The 19,570-nt window shown below is 51.7% G+C and overlaps 1 protein-coding gene across 1 annotated transcript in view; it reads left to right on the top strand.

The window, feature by feature from the left end:
- LOC147095804 (uncharacterized) overlaps nt 1-17,648 on the top strand; it is a 206,004-nt gene extending 188,356 nt beyond the window's left edge. Inside the window, exon 33 of the mRNA XM_085973720.1 lies at nt 10,019-17,648. Coding sequence (XP_085829846.1) covers nt 10,019-11,296 — 1,278 coding nt within the window. The 3' untranslated portion in view covers nt 11,297-17,648. The remainder of the gene's footprint in view (nt 1-10,018) is intronic.
- The last annotated feature ends 1,922 nt before the right edge of the window (nt 17,649-19,570 follow it).

Here is a 19,570-nt window from a genome sequence, read left to right as displayed (position 1 = left end):
ATGGGACAGTGTAGAGGGAGCTTTACTCTGTATCTAACCCGTGATGTACCTGCCCTGGGAGCATTTGATGGGACAGCCTACAGGGAGCTTTACTCTGTATCTAACCCATGCTGTACCTGCCCTGGGAGTGTTTGATGGGACAGTGTAGAAGGAGCTTTACTCTGTATCTTACCCATGCTGTCCCTGCCCTGGGAGTGTTTGATGGGGCCGGGTAGATGGAGCTTTACTCTGTATCTAACCTGTGCTGTACCTGCCCTGCGAGTGTTTGATGGGACAGTGTAGAGGGAGATTTACTCTGTATCTAACCCGTGCTTTACCTGCCCTGGGAGTGTTTGATGGGACAGTGTAGAGGGAGCTTTCCTCTTTATCTAACCCGTGCTGTACCTGCCCTAGGAGTGTTTGATGGGACAGTGTAGAGGGAGCTTTACTCTGTATCTAACCCATGCTGTACCTGCCCTGGGAGTGTTTGATGGGACAGTGTAGAGGGAGCTTTACTCTGTATCTAACCCATGCTGTACCTGCCCTGGGAGTGTTTGATGGGGCAGTGTAGAGGGAGCTTTACTCTGTATCTAACCCGTGCTGTGGCTGCCCTGGGAGTGTTTGATGGGACAGTGTAGAGGGAGCTTTACTCTGTATCTAACCCGTGCTGTACCTGCCCTGGGAGTGTTTGATGGGACAGTGTAGAGGGTGCTTTACTCTGTATCTAACCCGTGATGTACCTGCCCTGGGAGCGTTTGATGGGACAGTGTACAGGGAGCTTTACTCTGTATCTAACCCATGCTGTATCTGCCCTGGGAGTGTTTCATGGGACAGTGCAGAGGGAGCTTTACTCTGTATCTAACCCGTGATGTACCTGCCCTGGGAGTGTTTGATGGGGCAGTGTAGAGGGAGCTTTACTCTGTATCTAACCTGTGCTGTACTTGCCCTGGGAGTGTTTGATGGGACAGTGTAGAGGGAGCTTTACTCTGTACCTAACCCGTGATTTACCTGCCCTGGGAGTGTTTGATGGGACAGTGTAGAGGGAGCTTTACTCTGTATCTAACCCGTGCTGTCCCTGCCCTGGGAGTGTTTGATGGGACCGTGTAGAGGGAGCTTTACTCTGTATCTAACCTGTGTTGTACCTGCCCTGGGAGTGTTTGATGGGACAGTGTAGAGGGAGCTTTACTCTGTATCTAACCTGTGTTGTACCTGCCCTGGGAGTGTTTGATGGGACAGTGTAGAGGGAGCTTTACTCTGTATCTAACCCGTGATGTACCTGCCCTGGGAGCATTTGATGGGACAGCCTACAGGGAGCTTTACTCTGTATCTAACCCATGCTGTACCTGCCCTGGGAGTGTTTGATGGGACAGTGTAGAAGGAGCTTTACTCTGTATCTTACCCATGCTGTCCCTGCCCTGGGAGTGTTTGATGGGGCCGGGTAGATGGAGCTTTACTCTGTATCTAACCTGTGCTGTACCTGCCCTGCGAGTGTTTGATGGGACAGTGTAGAGGGAGATTTACTCTGTATCTAACCCGTGCTTTACCTGCCCTGGGAGTGTTTGATGGGACAGTGTAGAGGGAGCTTTCCTCTTTATCTAACCCGTGCTGTACCTGCCCTAGGAGTGTTTGATGGGACAGTGTAGAGGGAGCTTTACTCTGTATCTAACCCATGCTGTACCTGCCCTGGGAGTGCTTGATGGGACAGTGTAGAGTGAGCTTCACTCTGTATCTAACCCGTGCAATCCCTGCCCTGGGAGTGTTTGATGGGACAGTGTAGAGGGAGCTTTACTCTGTATCTAACCCGTGCTGTACCTGCCCTGGGAGTGATTGATGGGACAGTGTAGATGGAGCTTTACTCTGTATCTAACCTGTGCTGTACCTGCCCTGGGAGTGTGTGCTGGGACAGTGTCGAGGGAGATTTACTCTGTATCTAACCCGTGCTGTACCTGACCTGGGAGTGTGTGCTGGGACAGTGCAGAGGGAGTTTTACTCTGTATCTAACCTGTGCTGTACCTGCCCTGGGAGTGTTTGATGGGACAGTGTAGAGGGAGCTTTACTCTGTATCTAACCCGTGCTGTACCTGCCCTGGGAGTGTTTGATGGGGCAGTGTAGAGGGAGCTTTACTCTGTATCTAACCCATGCTGTACCTGCCCTGGGAGTGTTTGATGGGGCAGTGTAGAGGGAGATTTACTCTGTATCTCACCTGTGCTGTACCTGCCCTGGGAGTGTTTGATGGGACGGTGTAGAGGGGGCTTTACTCTGTATCTAAACCCATGCTGTACCTGCCCTGGGAGTGCTTGATCGGACAGTGTAGAGGGAGCTTTACTCGGTATCTAACCCGTGCTGTACCTGCCCTGGGAGTGATTGATGGGACAGTTTAGAGCGAGCTTTACTCTGTATCTAACCCGTGCTGTACCTGCCCTGGGACTATCTGATGGGGCAGTGTAGAGGGAGCTGTACTCTGTATCTAACCCATGCTGTACCTGCCCTGGGACTATCTGATGGGGCAGTGTAGAGGGAGCTTTCCTGTGTATCTAACCTGTGCTGTACCTGCCCTGGGAGTGTTTGGTGGGGCAGTGTCGAGGGAGCTTTGCTCTGTATCTAACCTGTGCTGTACCTGCCCTGGGAGTGTTTGATGGGACAGTGTAGAGGGAGATTTACTCTGTATCTAATCTGTGCTGTACCTGCCCTGGGAGTGTTTGATGGGGCAGTGTAGAGAGAGCTTTGCTCTGTATCTAACCTGTGCTGTACCTGCCCTGGGAGTGTTTGATGGGGCAGTGTAGAGAGAGTTTTGCTCTGTATCTAACCCGTGCTGCACCTGCCCTGGGACTATCTGATGGGGCAGTGTAGAGGGAGCTTTGCTCTGTATCTAAGCTGTGCTGTACCTGCCCTGGGAATGTTTGATGGGACAGTGTAGAGGGAGCTTTACTCTGTATCTAACCCATGCTGTACCTGCCCTGGGAGTGTTTGATGGGACAGTGTAGAGGGAGCTTTACTCTGTATCTAACCCATGCTGTACCTGCCCTGGGAGTGTTTGATGGGGCAGTGTAGAGGGAGCTTTACTCTGTATCTAACCCGTGCTGTGCCTGCCCTGGGAGTGTTTGATGGGACAGTGTAGAGGGAGCTTTACTCTGTATCTAACCCGTGCTGTACCTGCCCTGGGAGTGTTTGATGGGACAGTGTAGAGGGTGCTTTACTCTGTATCTAAACCGTGATGTACCTGCCCTGGGAGCGTTTGATGGGACAGTGTACAGGGAGCTTTACTCTGTATCTAACCCATGCTGTATCTGCCCTGGGAGTGTTTCATGGGACAGTGCAGAGGGAGCTTTACTCTGTATCTAACCCGTGATGTACCTGCCCTGGGAGTGTTTGATGGGGCAGTGTAGAGGGAGCTTTACTCTGTATCTAACCTGTGCTGTACTTGCCCTGGGAGTGTTTGATGGGACAGTGTAGAGGGATCTTTACTCTGTACCTAACCCGTGATTTACCTGCCCTGGGAGTGTTTGATGGGACAGTGTAGAGGGAGCTTTACTCTGTATCTAACCCGTGCTGTCCCTGCCCTGGGAGTGTTTGATGGGACCGTGTAGAGGGAGCTTTACTCTGTATCTAACCTGTGTTGTACCTGCCCTGGGAGTGTTTGATGGGACAGTGTAGAGGGAGCTTTACTCTGAATCTAACCTGTGTTGTACCTGCCCTGGGAGTGTTTGATGGGACAGTGTAGAGGGAGCTTTACTCTGTATCTAACCCGTGATGTACCTGCCCTGGGAGCATTTGATGGGACAGCCTACAGGGAGCTTTACTCTGTATCTAACCCATGCTGTACCTGCCCTGGGAGTGTTTGATGGGACAGTGTAGAAGGAGCTTTACTCTGTATCTTACCCATGCTGTACCTGCCCTGGGAGTGTTTGATGGGGCCGGGTAGATGGAGCTTTACTCTGTATCTAACCTGTGCTGTACCTGCCCTGCGAGTGTTTGATGGGACAGTGTAGAGGGAGCTTTCCTCTTTATCTCACCCGTGCTGTACCTGCCCTAGGAGTGTTTGATAGGACAGTATAGAGGGAGCTTTACTCTGTATCTAACCTGTGCTGTACCTGCCCTGGGAGTGTCTGATGGGACAGTGTAGAGGGTGCTTTACTCTGTATTTAACCCGTGCTGTACCTGACCTGGGAGTGTTTGATGTGACAGTGTAGAGGGAGCTTTACTCTGTATCTAACCCGTGCTGCACCTGCCCTGGGAGTGATTGATGGGACAGTGTAGAGGGAGCTTTACTCTGTATCTAACCCGTGCTGTACCTGCCCTGGGAGTGATTGATGGGACAGTGTAGATGGAGCTTTACTCTGTATCTAACCTGTGCTGTACCTGCCCTGGGAGTGTGTGCTGGGACAGTGTAGAGGGAGATTTACTCTGTATCTAACCCGTGCTGTACCTGACCTGGGAGTGTGTGCTGGGACAGTGTAGAGGGAGTTTTACTCTGTATCTAACCTGTGCTGTACCTGCCCTGGGACTATCTGATGGGGCATTGTAGAGGGAGCTTTGCTCTGTATCTAAGCTGTGCTGCACCTGCCCTGGGAGTGTTTGATGGGACAGTGTAGAGGGAGCTTTCCTCTTTATCTAACCCGTGCTGTACCTGCCCTGGGAGTGTTTGATGGGACAGTGTAGAGGGAGCTTTACTCTGTATCTAACCTGTGCTGTACCTGCCCTGGGAGTGTCTGATGGGACAGTGCAGAGGGTGCTTTACTCTGTATTTAACCCGTGCTGTACCTGACCTGGGAGTGTTTGACGTGACAGTGTAGAGGGAGCTTTACTCTGTATCTAACCCGTGCTGTACCTGCCCTGGGAGTGTTTGCTGGGTCAGTGTAGAGGGAGCTTTACTCTGTATCTAACCCATGCTGTACCTACCCTGGGAGTGTTTGATGGGGCAGTGTAGAGGGAGATTTACTCTGTATCTCACCTGTGCTGTACCTGCCCTGGGAGTGTTTGATGGGACGGTGTCGAGGGGGCTTTACTCTGTATCTAACCCATGCTGTACCTGCCCTGGGAGTGCTTGACGGGACAGTGTAGAGGGAGCTTTACTCTGTATCTAACCCGTGCTATCCCTGCCCTGGGAGTGTTTGATGGGACAGTGTCGAGGGAGCTTTACTCTGTATCTAACCCGTGCTGTACCTGCCCTGGGAGTGATTGATGGGACAGTGTAGAGCGAGCTTTACTCTGTATCTAACCCGTGCTGTACCTGCCCTGGGACTATCTGATGGGGCAGTGTAGAGGGAGCTGTGCTCTGTATCTAACCCATGCTGTACCTGCCCTGGGACTATCTGATGGGGCAGTGTAGAGGGAGCTTTCCTCTGTATCTAACCTGTGCTGTACCTGCCCTGGGAGTGTTTGGTGGGGCAGTGTCGAGGGAGCTTTGCTCTGTATCTAACCTGTGCTGCACCTGCCCTGGGAGTGTTTGATGGGACAGTGTAGAGGGAGATTTACTCTGTATCTAACCTGTGCTGTACCTGCCCTGGGAGTGTGTGCTGGGACAGTGTAGAGGGAGATTTACTCTGTATCTAACCCGTGCTGTACCTGCCCTGGGAGTGTTTGATGGGACAGTGTAGAGGGAGCTTTACTCTGTATCTAACCCGTGCTGTAGCAGCCCTGGGAGTGTGTGCTGGGACAGTGTAGAGGGAGCTTTATTCTGTATCCAACCCGTGCTGTACCTGCCCTGGGAGTGTGTGCTGGGACAGTGTAGAGGGAGATTTACTCTGTATCTAACCTGTGCTGTACCTGCCCTGGGAGTGTGTGCTGGGACAGTGTCGAGGGAGTTTTACTCTGTATCTAACCTGTGCTGTACCTGCCCTGGGACTATCTGATGGGGCAGTGTAGAGGGAGCTTTGCTCTGTATCTAAGCTGTGCTGTGCCTGCCCTGGGAGTGTTTGATGGGACAGTGTAGAGGGAGCTTTGCTCTGTACCTAACCTGTGCTGTACCTGCCCTGGGAGTGTTTGATGGGGCAGTGTAGAGAGAGCTTTGCTCTGTACCTAACCTGTGCTGTACCTGCCCTGGGAGTGTTTGATGGGGCAGTGTAGAGAGAGCTTTGCTCTGTATCTAACCTGTGCTGTACCTGCCCTGGGAGTGTTTGATGGGGCAGTGTAGAGAGAGCTTTGCTCTGTATCTAACCCGTGCTGTACCTGCCCTGGGACTATCTGATGGGGCAGTGTAGAGGGAGATTTGCTCTGTATCTAAGCTGTGCTGCACCTCCCCTGGGAATGTTTGATGGGACAGTGTAGAGGGAGCTTTACTCTGTATCTAACCCATGCTGTACCTGCCCTGGGAGTGTTTGATGGGACAGTGTAGAGGGAGCTTTACTCTGTATCTAACCCATGCTGTCCCTGCCCTGGGAGTGTTTGATGGGGCAGTGTAGAGGGAGCTTTACTCTGTATCTAACCCGTGCTGTGCCTGCCCTGGGAGTGTTTCATGGGACAGTGTAGAGGGAGCTTTACTCTGTATCTAACCCGTGCTGTACCTGCCCTGGGAGTGTTTGATGGGACAGTGTAGAGGGTGCTTTACTCTGTATCTAACCCGTGATGTACCTGCCCTGGGAGCGTTTGATGGGACAGTGTACAGGGAGCTTTACTCTGTATCTAACCTGTGCTGTACTTGCCCTGGGAGTGTTTGATGGGACAGTGTAGAGGGAGCTTTACTCTGTACCTAACCCGTGATTTACCTGCCCTGGGAGTGTTTGATGGGACAGTGTAGAGGGAGCTTTACTCTGTATCTAACCCGTGCTGTCCCTGCCCTGGGAGTGTTTGATGGGACCGTGTAGAGGGAGCTTTACTCTGTATCTAACCTGTGTTGTACCTGCCCTGGGAGTGTTTGATGGGACAGTGTAGAGGGAGATTTACTCTGTATCTAACCTGTGCTGTACCTGCCCTGGGAGTGTCTGATGGGACAGTGTTGAGGGTGCTTTACTCTGTATCTAACCCGTGCTGTGCCTGACCTGGGAGTGTTGATGTGACAGTGTAGACGGAGCTTTACTCTGTATCTAATCTGTGCTGTACCTGCCCTGGGAGTGTTTGATGGGACAGTGTAGAGGGAGCTTTACTCTGTATCTAACCCGTGATGTACCTGCCCTGGGAGCATTTGATGGGACAGTCTACAGGGAGCTTTACTCTGTATCTAACCCATGCTGTACCTGCCCTGGGAGTGTTTGATGGGACAGTGTAGAAGGAGCTTTACTCTGTATCTTACCCATGCTGTACCTGCCCTGGGAGTGTTTGATGGGGCCGGGTAGATGGAGCTTTACTCTGTATCTAACCTGTGCTGTACCTGCCCTGCGAGTGTTTGATGGGACAGTGTAGAGGGAGATTTACTCTGTATCTAACCCGTGCTTTACCTGCCCTGGGAGTGTTTGATGGGACAGTGTAGAGGGAGCTTTCCTTTTTATCTAACCCGTGCTGTACCTGCCCTAGGAGTGTTTGATGGGACAGTGTAGAGGGAGCTTTACTCTGTATCAAACCTGTGCTGTACCTGCCCTGGGAGTGTCTGATGGGACAGTGTTGAGGGTGCTTTACTCTGTATCTAACCCGTGCTGTACCTTACCTGGGAGTGTTGATGTGACAGTGTAGAGGGAGCTTTACTCTGTATCTAATCTGTGCTGTACCTGCCCTGGGAGTGTTTGATGGGACAGTGTAGAGGGAGCTTTACTCTGTATCTAACCTGTGTTGTACCTGCCCTGGGAGTGTTTGATGGGACAGTGTAGAGGGAGCTTTACTCTGTATGTAACCCGTGATGTACCTGCCCTGGGAGCATTTGATGGGACAGCCTACAGGGAGCTTTACTCTGTATCTAACCCATGCTGTACCTGCCCTGGGAGTGTTTGATGGGACAGTGTAGAAGGAGCTTTACTCTGTATCTTACCCATGCTGTACCTGCCCTGGGAGTGTTTGATGGGGCCGGGTAGATGGAGCTTTACTCTGTATCTAACCTGTGCTGTACCTGCCCTGCGAGTGTTTGATGGGACAGTGTAGAGGGAGATTTACTCTGTATCTAACCCGTGCTTTACCTGCCCTGGGAGTGTTTGATGGGACAGTGTAGAGGGAGCTTTCCTCTTTATCTAACCCGTGCTGAACCTGCCCTAGGAGTGTTTGATGGGACAGTGTAGAGGGAGCTTTACTCTGTATCTAACCTGTGCTGTACCTGCCCTGGGAGTGTCTGATGGGACAGTGTAGAGGGTGCTTTACTCTGTATTTAACCCGTGCTGTACCTGACCTGGGAGTGTTTGATGTGACAGTGTAGAGGGAGCTTTACTCTGTATCTAACCCGTGCTGTACCTGCCCTGGGAGTGTTTGCTGGGTCAATGTAGAGGGAGCTTTACTCTGTATCTAACCCATGCTGTACCTGCCCTGGGAGTGTTTGATGGGGCAGTGTAGAGGGAGATTTACTCTGTATCTAACCTGTGCTGTACCTGCCCTGGGAGTGTTTGATGGGACGGTGTAGAGGGGGCTTTACTCTGTATCTAACCCATGCTGTACCTGCCCTGGGAGTGCTTGATGGGACAGTGTAGAGGGAGCTTTACTCTGTATCTAACCCGTGCAATCCCTGCCCTGGGAGTGTTTGATGGGACAGTGTAGAGGGAGCTTTACTCTGTATCTAACCCGTGCTGTACCTGCCCTGGGAGTGATTGATGGGACAGTGTAGAGGGAGCTTTACTCTGTATCTAACCCGTGCTGTACCTGCCCTGGGAGTGATTGATGGGACAGTGTAGATGGAGCTTTACTCTGTATCTAACCTGTGCTGTACCTGCCCTGGGACTATCTGATGGGGCAGTGTAGAGGGAGCTTTGCTCTGTATCTAAGCTGTGCTGTACCTGCCCTGGGAGTGTTTGATGGGACAGTGTAGAGGGAGCTTTGCTCTGTACCGAACCTGTGCTGTACCTGCCCTGGGAGTGTTTGATGGGGCAGTGTAGAGAGAGCTTTGCTCTGTATCTAACCTGTGCTGTACCTGCCCTGGGAGTCTTTGATGGGGCAGTGTAGAGAGAGCTTTGCTCTGTATCTAACCCGTGCTGTACCTGCCCTGGGACTATCTGATGGGGCAGTGTAGAGGGAGCTTTGCTCTGTATCTAAGCTGTGCTGTACCTGCCCTGGGAATGTTTGATGGGACAGTGTAGAGGGAGCTTTGCTCTGTATCTAACCTGTGCTGTACCTGCCCTGGGAGTGTTTGATGGGCAGTGTAGAGAGAGCTTTGCTCTGTATCTAACATGTGCTGTACCTGCCCTGGGAGTGTTTGATGGGACAGTGTAGAGGGAGATTTACTCTGTATGTAAACCGTGCTGTACTTGCCCTGGGAGTGTTTGATGGGGCAGTGTAGAGGGAGGTTTACTCTGTATCTAACCCATGCTGTACATGCCCTGGGAGTGTTTGATGGGACAGTGTAGAGGAAGCTTTACTCTGTCTCTAACCCGTGCTGTACCTGCCCTGGGAGTGTTTGATGGGACAGTGTAGAGGGAGCTTTACTCTGTCTCTAACCTGTGCTGTACCTGCCCTGGGAGTGTTTGATGGGACAGTGTAGAGGGAGCTTTACTCTGTATCTAACCTGTGCTGTACCTGCCCTGGGAGTGTTTGATGGGACAGTGTAGAGGGAGCTTTACTCTGTCTCTAACCCGTGCTGTACCTGCCCTGAGAGTGTTTGATGGGACAGTGTAGAGGGAGCTTTACTCTGTCTCTCACCTGTGCTGTACCTGCCCTGGGAGTGTTTGATGGGACAGTGTAGAGGGAGCTTTACTCTGTATCTAACCTGTGCTGTACCAGCCCTGGGAGTGTTTGATGGGACAGTGTAGAGCGAGCTTTACTCTGTCTCTAAACTGTGCTGTACCAGCCCTGGGAGTGTGTGAAATGAAAATTTCTATTGTTCCCAGCACTGACTTCTCTCATGATGCTGAGCATGATGTTCATCTGCTGAGACACCGATTGACGTTGGTGGTGTTGATTGGCGGTGTGCGGTGTCTGGTCGGTGAAATCTTGTTACCATGCCTCTTTCTTCTCGTCCATCCTTTCCCCACAGGAGGAGACGCCGCTCTTCATCGCTGCCCGAGAAGGGAGCTACGAGACAGGGAAAATCCTGCTGGAGCACCTGGCCAACCGGGAGATCGCTGACCACATGAACCGCCTGCCCCGCGACATCGCCGCGGAGCGCACGCACCACGACATCGTCCGGCTCCTCAACGACAACAGCCTGGTGCGGGACCCGGCCGCCGCCCCCCCCTCGCCATTTCTGGCCCGCGGACCCGCAGGCAACCTCAAGCCCCCCAAGAAGGGGAGGAGACAGGGCCCCAGGGGCCCGGGTTGCCTGAAGGAGGGGGGAGACGCCAGGGCTGGCGATCGGGCAACACCGTGCCATGGGAGCGGTGGCCTACAGGACCCATCCCTGCCACCCCAGATAGACTTGAATCATTCCCTGTACGTCCCCCAGGCACTGCCCCCCTCCTACCAGACAGCTCCCTCTGCCTTCCTGCTTCCTTCTTGTGTGGTGCGTTCGATGGATGGGCAATACCACAGTTCCCACGCCAGCCTGAACGGTGCCTACAATATTGGCATGGGCCCAGCATACAACTGCGTGATTCCAAGCCTGAACCACCGGCTACAGAGTGCGCCCATCCTGGACGGCAGCAGGCCAGCGGTCACGTGTACGCCTCACCAAGGCTACGCCAAGAGGCCATGCATGTTTGGCCCGAGCCAGCTCCTGGCGCCGGATGTGGGGCACGGATATCGGTGCGCGGGTGGCTCCGCCCCAGCCCACCAACGGCTGGTGGAGACGGAACCGCAGAGCGGGCGCCAGCAACCCTGGCAGATGGGCGGTTACCTGGTACAGCGGGAGGAGTGGCAGGCGGCGGAGAGCGGCGAGCTTGAGGGGCTGGGGCGTGGCAGCGCGCAGCGGGTGACGCTGCCGTGCCTCCAGCGCCCTCCGTACCCGTCGTCCACACCCGCCGCGAGCAGCCACCAGGACGGGTCGGTGCGCCACCAACCCGGCCTCCCTGGGGCAGCGCCCATGGGTGGCGGAAACCTGCCCCAGGAGGGGGCATCGGGCGAAGACAGAAGCCATTACGCCCCCTCACTTCCTACCATCCATGACCAGCCCGTGGGTGCAGCCACCAACCTGTACCCAACCCCACCATCCCAGCACAGTTACCCGTCGCCCCCGGACACAGACGTCCCTCCCCATCGCCAGGGGCACCACCCGTTCCTGACACCGTCTCCGGAGTCCCCCGACCAGTGGTCGAGCTCCTCGCCGCATTCCAATCAGTCTGATTGGTCGGGCGGGGTCATCAGCCCCGCCTCCTAGACCGCACCGCCAGGTGGGGGTGTCAGGTGACAGCCATTGAATTGTGGGAAATGGTCGCGGGTTGGCGTCTCAATGAAAAGCGGGTCAAAGACAGAGAGAGAGAGAGAACGAGGAGAAAGGCGATCGATGCAGGAGATTTACACGTGGGCACACGTTCACCAATCTGTGTGTGTGCGCGTGCGAGGGGCACACTCTCCACCCGTGTCAATCGTACGCCAGTGCTCTGATCTCCCGTGTCCTTCCTTGCAACGAGCACTGTCTGTTGGTTGTGCCAGCCTGCAGTTATAGCACTGGACCAAGGGGGCGGGTGAGACACGTCACATCACGTTATGTTACATCATCGCACCACCTTCTAGAATCCAGACTCCAAGCCAGCCCAAACTGAGGGAGGTGAAGATCTCCTATCAGCCGCCCCCCCCCCCGCACTCCCCATCCCCCACCCTCCGCCATTGACCGTAAGAGTCCCAAGCCTGAAAGCCCATTCTGAAACCTCACGAAACCACCATTTGGCAATCCCCTCAGCGTGGCTGGTGAGTGGGGAAAGGGATAATGTTCAGTGCAGCCAGGGGGCGCTCTCTCGGGAGTGTGGCTGAGCTCGTTACTGAAACTCAAATACTTGACAATACCAAAGTAGGACTGAAGATAAAGATTAGGATCACTTGTAGCTTCCCCTCCCCCATGCCTCAATTAGTAACTACATTACCCTGAGGACAGTGAGTTAGCCATTCGGCCCATCTTCATTAACCAATCCGAACAACCCTACAGTCCAATTGTTACCTCAATGATCCCAGGGTTGTCATCACCACTGCTCTATCTGGGAGGCCATTCAAAGTGCTGATCACCATTTACATGAGGGAAAGTTTGATATCATTCCTAAATTTGCCTTTTCTTCGATCGGCCTTGTGTCCCCTTGTCCCCTCTTGCAATATAATTTAGCGTCATTTTCTGCATTTACCAGTCACTCTCAACAACAACAACTTTTATTTATATAGCGCCTTTAACGTAGTAAAACGTCCCAAGGTGCTTCACAGGAGCGTTATCAAACAAAAATGTGACACCGAGTCTCATAAGGAGATGTTAGGGCAGATGGCCAAAAGCTTGATCAAAGAGGTAGGCTTTAAGGAGCGACTTAAAGCAGAAGAGAGAGGTGCAGAGACGGAGAGGTTTAGGGAGGGAATTCCAGAGCTTCAGGGCTTTGGTAGCTGAAGGCACGGCCGCCAATGGTGGAGCGATTAAAATCAGGGATGCACAAGAGGCCAAGATTGGAGGAGCGCAGATATCTCGGGGGGTTGTGGAGCTGAAGGAGATTAGAGACAGGGAGGGGCGAGGTCATGGAGGGATTTGGAAACAAGGATGAGAATTTTAAAATTGAGGCATTGCTTAACCAGGAGCCAATGTAGGTCAGCGAGCACAGGGGTGATAGGTGAACGGGATTTGGTGCGAGTTAGGACACGGGCAGCTGAGTTTCAGATGACCTCAAGTTTACGTAGGGTAGAATGTGGGAGGCCAGCCAGAAGTGCGTTGGAATAGTCAAGTCTAGAGGTAACAAAGGCGTGGATGAGGGTTTCAGCAGTGGATGAGCTGAGGCAAGGGCGGAGTCGGGCGATGTTACGGAGGTGGAAATAGGCGGTTTCAGTGGTGGCGCGGATATGTGGTCGGAACCTCATCTCGGGGTCAGATATGACAGCAAGGTTGTGAACAGTCTGGTTCAGCCTCGGACAGTTGCCGGGGAGAGGGAAGAAGTCGGTGGGTAGGGAACGGAGTTTGTGGTGGGGACTGAAGGCAATGGCTTCGGTCTTCCCAATATTTAGTTGGAGGAAGTTTCTGCTCATCCAGTGCTGGATGTCGGACCTGCAGGCTGACAATTTAGAGACAGTGCAGGGGTCGAGAGAAGTGGCGATGAGGTAGAGCTGGGTGTCACCAGCGTACATTTCTGTAAGATCATCTCTTGGGCATCTCCTCTCAAGTATCGAGTTCAGAGGGACCTGGGGGTCCTTGTGAATGAAACACAAAAAGTTAGCATGCAGGTACAGCAAGTAATCAAAAAGGCAAATGGAATGTTAGCTTTTATTGCAAGGGGGTTGGAGTATAAAAGCAGGGAAGTCCTGCTACAACTGTACAGGGTATTGGTGAGACCACATCTAGAGTACTGGGTACAGTTTTGGTCTCCTTATTTAAGGAAGGATATACTTACATTGGAGGCAGTTCAGAGACGATTCACTAGGTTAATTCCAGAGATGAGGGGGTTGACTTATGAGGAAAGGTTGAGCAGGTTGGGCCTATACTCATTGGAATTTAGAAGAATGAGAGGTGATCTTATTGAAACATGTAAGATACTGAGGAGGCTCGACAGGGTAGATGCAGGGAGGATGTTTCCCCTCGTGGGGAAATCTAGAACTCGGGGGCATAGTTTCAGAATAAAGGGTCGCCCTTTTAGAACTGAGATGAGGAAGAATTTCTTCTCTCAGAGGGTCGTAAATCTGTGGAATTCTCTGCCCCAGAGACCCGTGGAGGCTGGGTCATTAAATACATTTAAGGTGGAGATAGACAGATTTTTGCAAGATAAGGGAGTGAAGGGTTATGGGGAGCGGGCGGGGAAATGGCTTTGAGCCCAAGATCAGCCATGATCTTATTGAGTGGCAGAGCAGGCTCGAGGGGCCAAGTGGCCTATTCCTGCTCCTATTTCTTATGTTCCTATATGGAGGGTCTCGGGGTCCGGTCCATACATGGTCCGATCGCAGCTTGGATGGGTGTGTGTGTGTCTGTGTGTGGTACGACGAATGGCCTCAGCACCCCTGGGTGTAGGCGGGGGAAATTATTCAGGTGGCCCTGCTTCTGATCAATCCCTGGTGACTCCCACTGGAAAGTGCTTATGTGTGGGCGCAAGTGAGGACAAGATTAGGCTGGGCTGTGATGCCCCTACAGTCGAATAGCCCGTCAACATTCGCAGCCTGGGTTCACGCACGGTCATTTGGATGTGGTACTGAATGGGGAATCCAGCCCACATCGAACTGTAGCCCAGTGAGCAGGCCTTCAGGGGGAGTGGGCGAGGCGAACATCGGAAAAATTGATTCCCACCCAACCCGCCAGCTTTAAAATAGAAGAAAAATTCTCTCCTTTTACTCACATCGCTTCTCCTTGAGGCAGGGCATTGCGACTCGGGATCATTTTGAGATTTTGCTCACGCAGAGGGGGGGCGAATGTGTGGAGCAGATTGTCTGGGGAGCCAATGGAGCTGAATGGAACCGGCAAGCCGAAGGGGAATTAGGATAGAAATTTGGCAGAGAAAGTTGTTGAAGGGTTTGAGATACAGAGCAGACTTATCAGCTGAGCTCCAGCAGCCTTGTCTAACCTCGCGTGTATATTCTTTCATTCAGCCGTGGCTCAGTGGGTCGCGTTCTCGCCACTGCGTCAGAAGGCTGTGGGTTCAAGCCCCCTGCTCCAGAATCAACATACAACTTTATATCGCGCTTTTTACGTAGTAAAATATCCCAAGGTGATTCACAGGAGTGATTACCAAACAAAATTTGACACCTGAGGAGATATTGGCACAGGCGATCAAAAGCTTGGTCAGAGAGGTAGGATTTAAGGAGGAGTAGAGCGAGGCGGAGAGGTTTAGGGAGGGAATTCCAGAGCTTCGGGCCCAGATGGCCGAAGGCTTGGCTGCCAATGGTGGAGCGATTAAAATGGGGCAGAAACTCCCTTGTCTTATCAGTGCCTCACCAAGAGTAATTTTGATTGTATACTTTAAATCTTTTTTTTTAATGAAGCAAATCTTGGGTAATTCTGAGTAGGATAGCTATTGTACACAAGAGCCCCAAGAGAGACATTTTCTGGAGCTGATGGGGGGAAAAAGTGAATGTGATGTAGTATCATTGGTGGGCCAGCAGGTGGTGATGTTGCCCAATGTTTAAAGGGTGTGCAACAGCGCCATCTCATGGCAAAGAAACAGCGCAGGCAGAATAAGGAAATGGATTTGCCAAAGGACACTGGGATTGGGCCTGTCGAGTGACAGCTGAGTTGTTAATAGCGGTTTCTAACCCTGACCCTAACCCCACCCTAAACCAAGGGGCAGTGGATGTGTGCATACAAAATTGGCTAAGAGACAGAAAGCAGAGAGTAGTGGTGAACGGTTGTTTTTCAGACTGGAGGTGTCCCAGTGGTGTTCCCCAGGGGTCGGTATTAGGACCACTGCTCTTTCCGATATATAGTACTGACCCGGACTTGGGTATACAAGAACATAACTTAAATGTTAGCAGATGACACAAAACACAGAAATGTAGTAAACAGTGAGGAGGATAGTAACAGACTTCAGGAGGACATAGACAGAGTGGTGAAATGGGCAGGCACATGGCAGATGGAATTTAACGCAGAGAAGTGTGAAGCGATTCATCTTTGTCGGAGGAATGAGGAGAGGCGATATAAACAAAATGTTGCAATTTTAAAGGCGGCGCAGGAACAGAGGGACCCGGGGCGGGGTGTACACACAGAAATCTTTGAAGGTGACAGGGCAAGTTGAAAGGGCTGTTTAAAAAAGGCATGCGGGATCCTTGGCTTTATAAATACAAAAGCATGAAGGTTATGCTGAACCTTTATAACACACTGGTTAGGCCTCAGCTGGAGTATTGCGTCCAATTCTGGGCACCACACTTTAGGAAGGATGTCCAGGCCTGGGAGCGGGTGCAGAGGAGATTTACTAGAATGGTTCCAGGGATGAGGGACTACAATTATGTGGAGAGACTGGAGAAGCTGGGATTGTTCCCCTTAGAGCAGAGAAGGTTAAGGGGAGATTTGATAGAGGTGTTCAAAATCATGAAAGATTTTGATAAGAGTAAATAAGGAGAAACTGTTCCCAGTGGCAGGAGGCTCGGTAACCAGAGGACACAGATTTAAGGTGATTGGCAAAAGAACCAGAGGCGACATGAGGAAAAAATTGTACGCAGCGAGTCATTATAATCTGGAATTAAAAACAGAAAATGCTGGAAATACTCAGCCGGTCAGGCAGCATCTGTGGAGAGAGGAACAGAGTTAATGTTTCGGGTTGGTGACCCTTCGTCAGAACTGGAAAAAGCTGGAGACGGAACAGGTTTTTAAGCAAGGGCAGGGGCAGGAAAAGGGGTGAGGGGAGGAAAGAACAAAAGGGAAGGTCTGTGACAGGATGGAAAGCAGGAGAGGTTAAGAGACAAAAGGGATGATGGTGCAAGGCAAAATCAGATGTTAATGGGACAAGTTAAGAAACAAAAGATGGCTCTAGAGGAAGCGTAAATGGCGATGGCAGGATGGTCAACAGCTGCCATGTGAGAGAGGGAAAAAAAATATAACAGGGTCAGAGGTTATAGTCTGAAATTGTTGAACTCGATGTTGAGTCCAGAGACTGTAAAGTGTCTAATCGAAAGATGAGGTGCTGTTCCTCGAGCTTACATTGAGCTTCATTGGAATCGTGTAAGTGAGGACAGAGAGCTCAGAGTGGGAGTGGAGCGGAGAATTAAAGTGACAGGCGGCCGGAAGCTCGGGGTCACCCTTACGGACTAAACGGAGGTGTTCATTATAATCTGGGATGCGCTGCCTGAAAAGGTGGTGGAGGCAGATTCCACAGTAACTTTCAAAAGGGAATTGGATGTAAACTGGAAGGGGAAACAAATTGCAGGGCTGTGGGGAACAGGCAAGGGAGTGGGGGCTAATTGGGTAGCTCTTTCAAAGAGCCGGCATGGGCCGAAAGGCCCTAACCCTAAACCTTTACCCGAACCATAACCCTCAACCCTGACCCTAAATCGCGCGGGGTACCTCCAGTTAAAAGAAGATAGATAAAATGGGGCGCACTCTCCCCCCGGGCCTGGTTGTCCTGCGTGCACGGCACTCGGGTGATCCAGGAGCAGCAGGCAGGGAACCAGGCAGCGCTCGCTCCCTCCACCTCCCCTCTGCTCAGTTCACTGGCCCCTTTAACACTCGCCATTCCTGCCACTAGAACCAGTGCTGCAGCGCCCCCTAGAGACAGTAATTAGGAAATTCCTCACTCATTGTCCACTGGACTTTCAACCACTTACTGCCACATTCCCAGAGGGAAGGTCCCGACTTTAGGACGACACAACATTGGAATTTTCAACCCCTGGGGCAAGAACGGGCCACTGGCCTCGGGGCACGTTGGCTGCGGTCAGAGATGAGCGTTCATATTTTAATATATTTATTACTATTATATACACAGGTGTTCCACTTCTCATCTTTTCTGGTTACTTTTAATGCAGCATTTTATTAAAGAGGCTATTTTTGATATAATTTTATAAATGCTGCGTGTATTGTTTTTTGTAACAAATCCCTCTTGTGTTTCTAATAAAAGGTTTGTGGACAAATTTAATTACTGTGGAAAGGGTTAAGATTAAATCCTTGGGACCATCGCTGGTCCAAGAAATACTGGTCTTGACATGATACTGGCGGGTGAACAACATTTGACAGCAATTGCTTTCTCCGTTATGGGATATTACCAAAATAGTTTCTGATGTGCACATTAAGGGTGCTATTATTTCAAAGGCTGTGTTCTGTGGGTGTGGACATAAACCATCACTAACCTGGTCTCTCACTCAGGCCCAGACTGGTACATTGGTCCAGTAGGGGGCGCTCTTCTGAGGTTGTCGCAGAGGCACAAGGTTGGGACAGTGTAGAGGGAGCTTTACTCTGTATCTAACCTGTGCTGTACCTGCCCTGGGAATGTTTGATGGGACAGTGTAGAGGGAGCTTTACTCTGTATCTAACCCGTGCTGTACCTGCCCTGGGAGTGTTTGATGGGACAGTGTAGAGGGAGCTTTACTCTGTATCTAACCCGTGCTGTACCTGCCCTGGGAGTGTTTGACGGGAGAGTGTAGAGGGAGCTTTACTCTGTATCTAACCACTGCTGTACCTGCCCTGGGAGTGTTTGATGGGACAGTGTAGAGGGAGCTTTACTCTGTATCGAACCCGTGCTGTACCTGCCCTAGGAGTGTTTGATGGGCCAGTGTAGAGGGAGCTTTACTCTGTATCTAACCTAGCTGTACCTGCCCTGGGAGTGTTTGATGGGCCAGTGTAGAGGGAGCTTTACTCTGTATCTAACCCGTGCTGTACCTGCCCTGGAGTGTTTGATGGGACAGTGTAGAGGGAGCTTTACTCTGTATCTAACCCATGCTGAACCTGCCCTGGGAGTGTTTGATGGGACAGTGTAGAGGGAGCTTTACTCTGTACCAAACCCGTGCTGTACCTGCCCTGGGAGTGTTTGATGGGACAGTGTAGAGGGAGTTTTACTCTGTATCTAACCCATGCTGCACCTGCCCTGGGAGTGCTTGATGGGACAGTGTAGAGGGATCTTTTCTCTGTATGTAACCCGTGCTGCACCTGCCCTGGGAGTGTTTGATGGGACAGTGTAGAGGGAGCTTTACTCTGTATGTAACCCATGCTGTACCTGTCCTGGGAGTGTTTGATGGGACAGTGTAGAGGGAGATTTACTGTGTATCTAACCTCCTATCCTGAGTTGTATTGAATTCCATTCTTCGGTTTCTGTGTCACACGCTGTACCCTAGTCGTGGAGGCAGGTATATAAACCCTTCCTGGGCCTGCTGGTGCCTCACTCTCTCCGGCCCACTTCAAGGTACGTTACTGTGCCAGGTTTGTCCCTCCCACAAGCGGGAGGCCAGGAAGGGCCCTGAGAATCGGATCATAGCTTCCCAAGAGGATCGGCGTGCAGAAATTTTCAAGAAGTAAACCGAGGAAATGGGACTTGAGTGATGTGGAGAGACTGGAGAAGCTGGGCTTGTTCTCCTTATAGCAGAGAAGGTTAAGGGGACATTTAGTAGAGGTGCTCATAATCATGAGGGGATCAGATGGAGTTGATTTGACAGAACTCACGTGTTCTGGATTCGTTCAGTAACAAAACCACTGCAATACTGTACCCTGCGACCAGGTCAGTAAATATTTTCTGAAGCCGTTGTATATTTATTTTGACCAGACATTGTTTTTGTTTATGTCTAAGCAATGGTGTCTGAACAGGACCAACCCAGCCTTCAAAATCCAGGTGGGTCAATCCAGTCTGTGTTTGTATTTCTTACTCGCTGCTTTGACCTGTTTGAACTCTGGGCCTGGTGGTTTGGGATGGCCTGTTCCTAGCCCTGTAGCTCCACAGGTGAATGAGAACACCAGATAGTACCAGCAGCCTGAGATATATCCAATGGACAGGGGCAGGAATTTAACCTAACAGCACAGGCCCCCCCACGGCCCAATAGTGCAAATCACTGCTGCGCCACCCCGCCAACC

Source organism: Somniosus microcephalus, unplaced genomic scaffold, assembly GCF_052327205.1.
Source record: "Somniosus microcephalus isolate GS21.2 unplaced genomic scaffold, FLI_Smic_1.0 unresolved_chr1, whole genome shotgun sequence".
NCBI classification, from domain to species: Eukaryota; Metazoa; Chordata; class Chondrichthyes; order Squaliformes; family Somniosidae; genus Somniosus; species Somniosus microcephalus.
The sequence above is the reverse complement of the archived record's forward strand: the minus strand, read 5'-3'. Positions and strand labels throughout refer to the sequence as shown.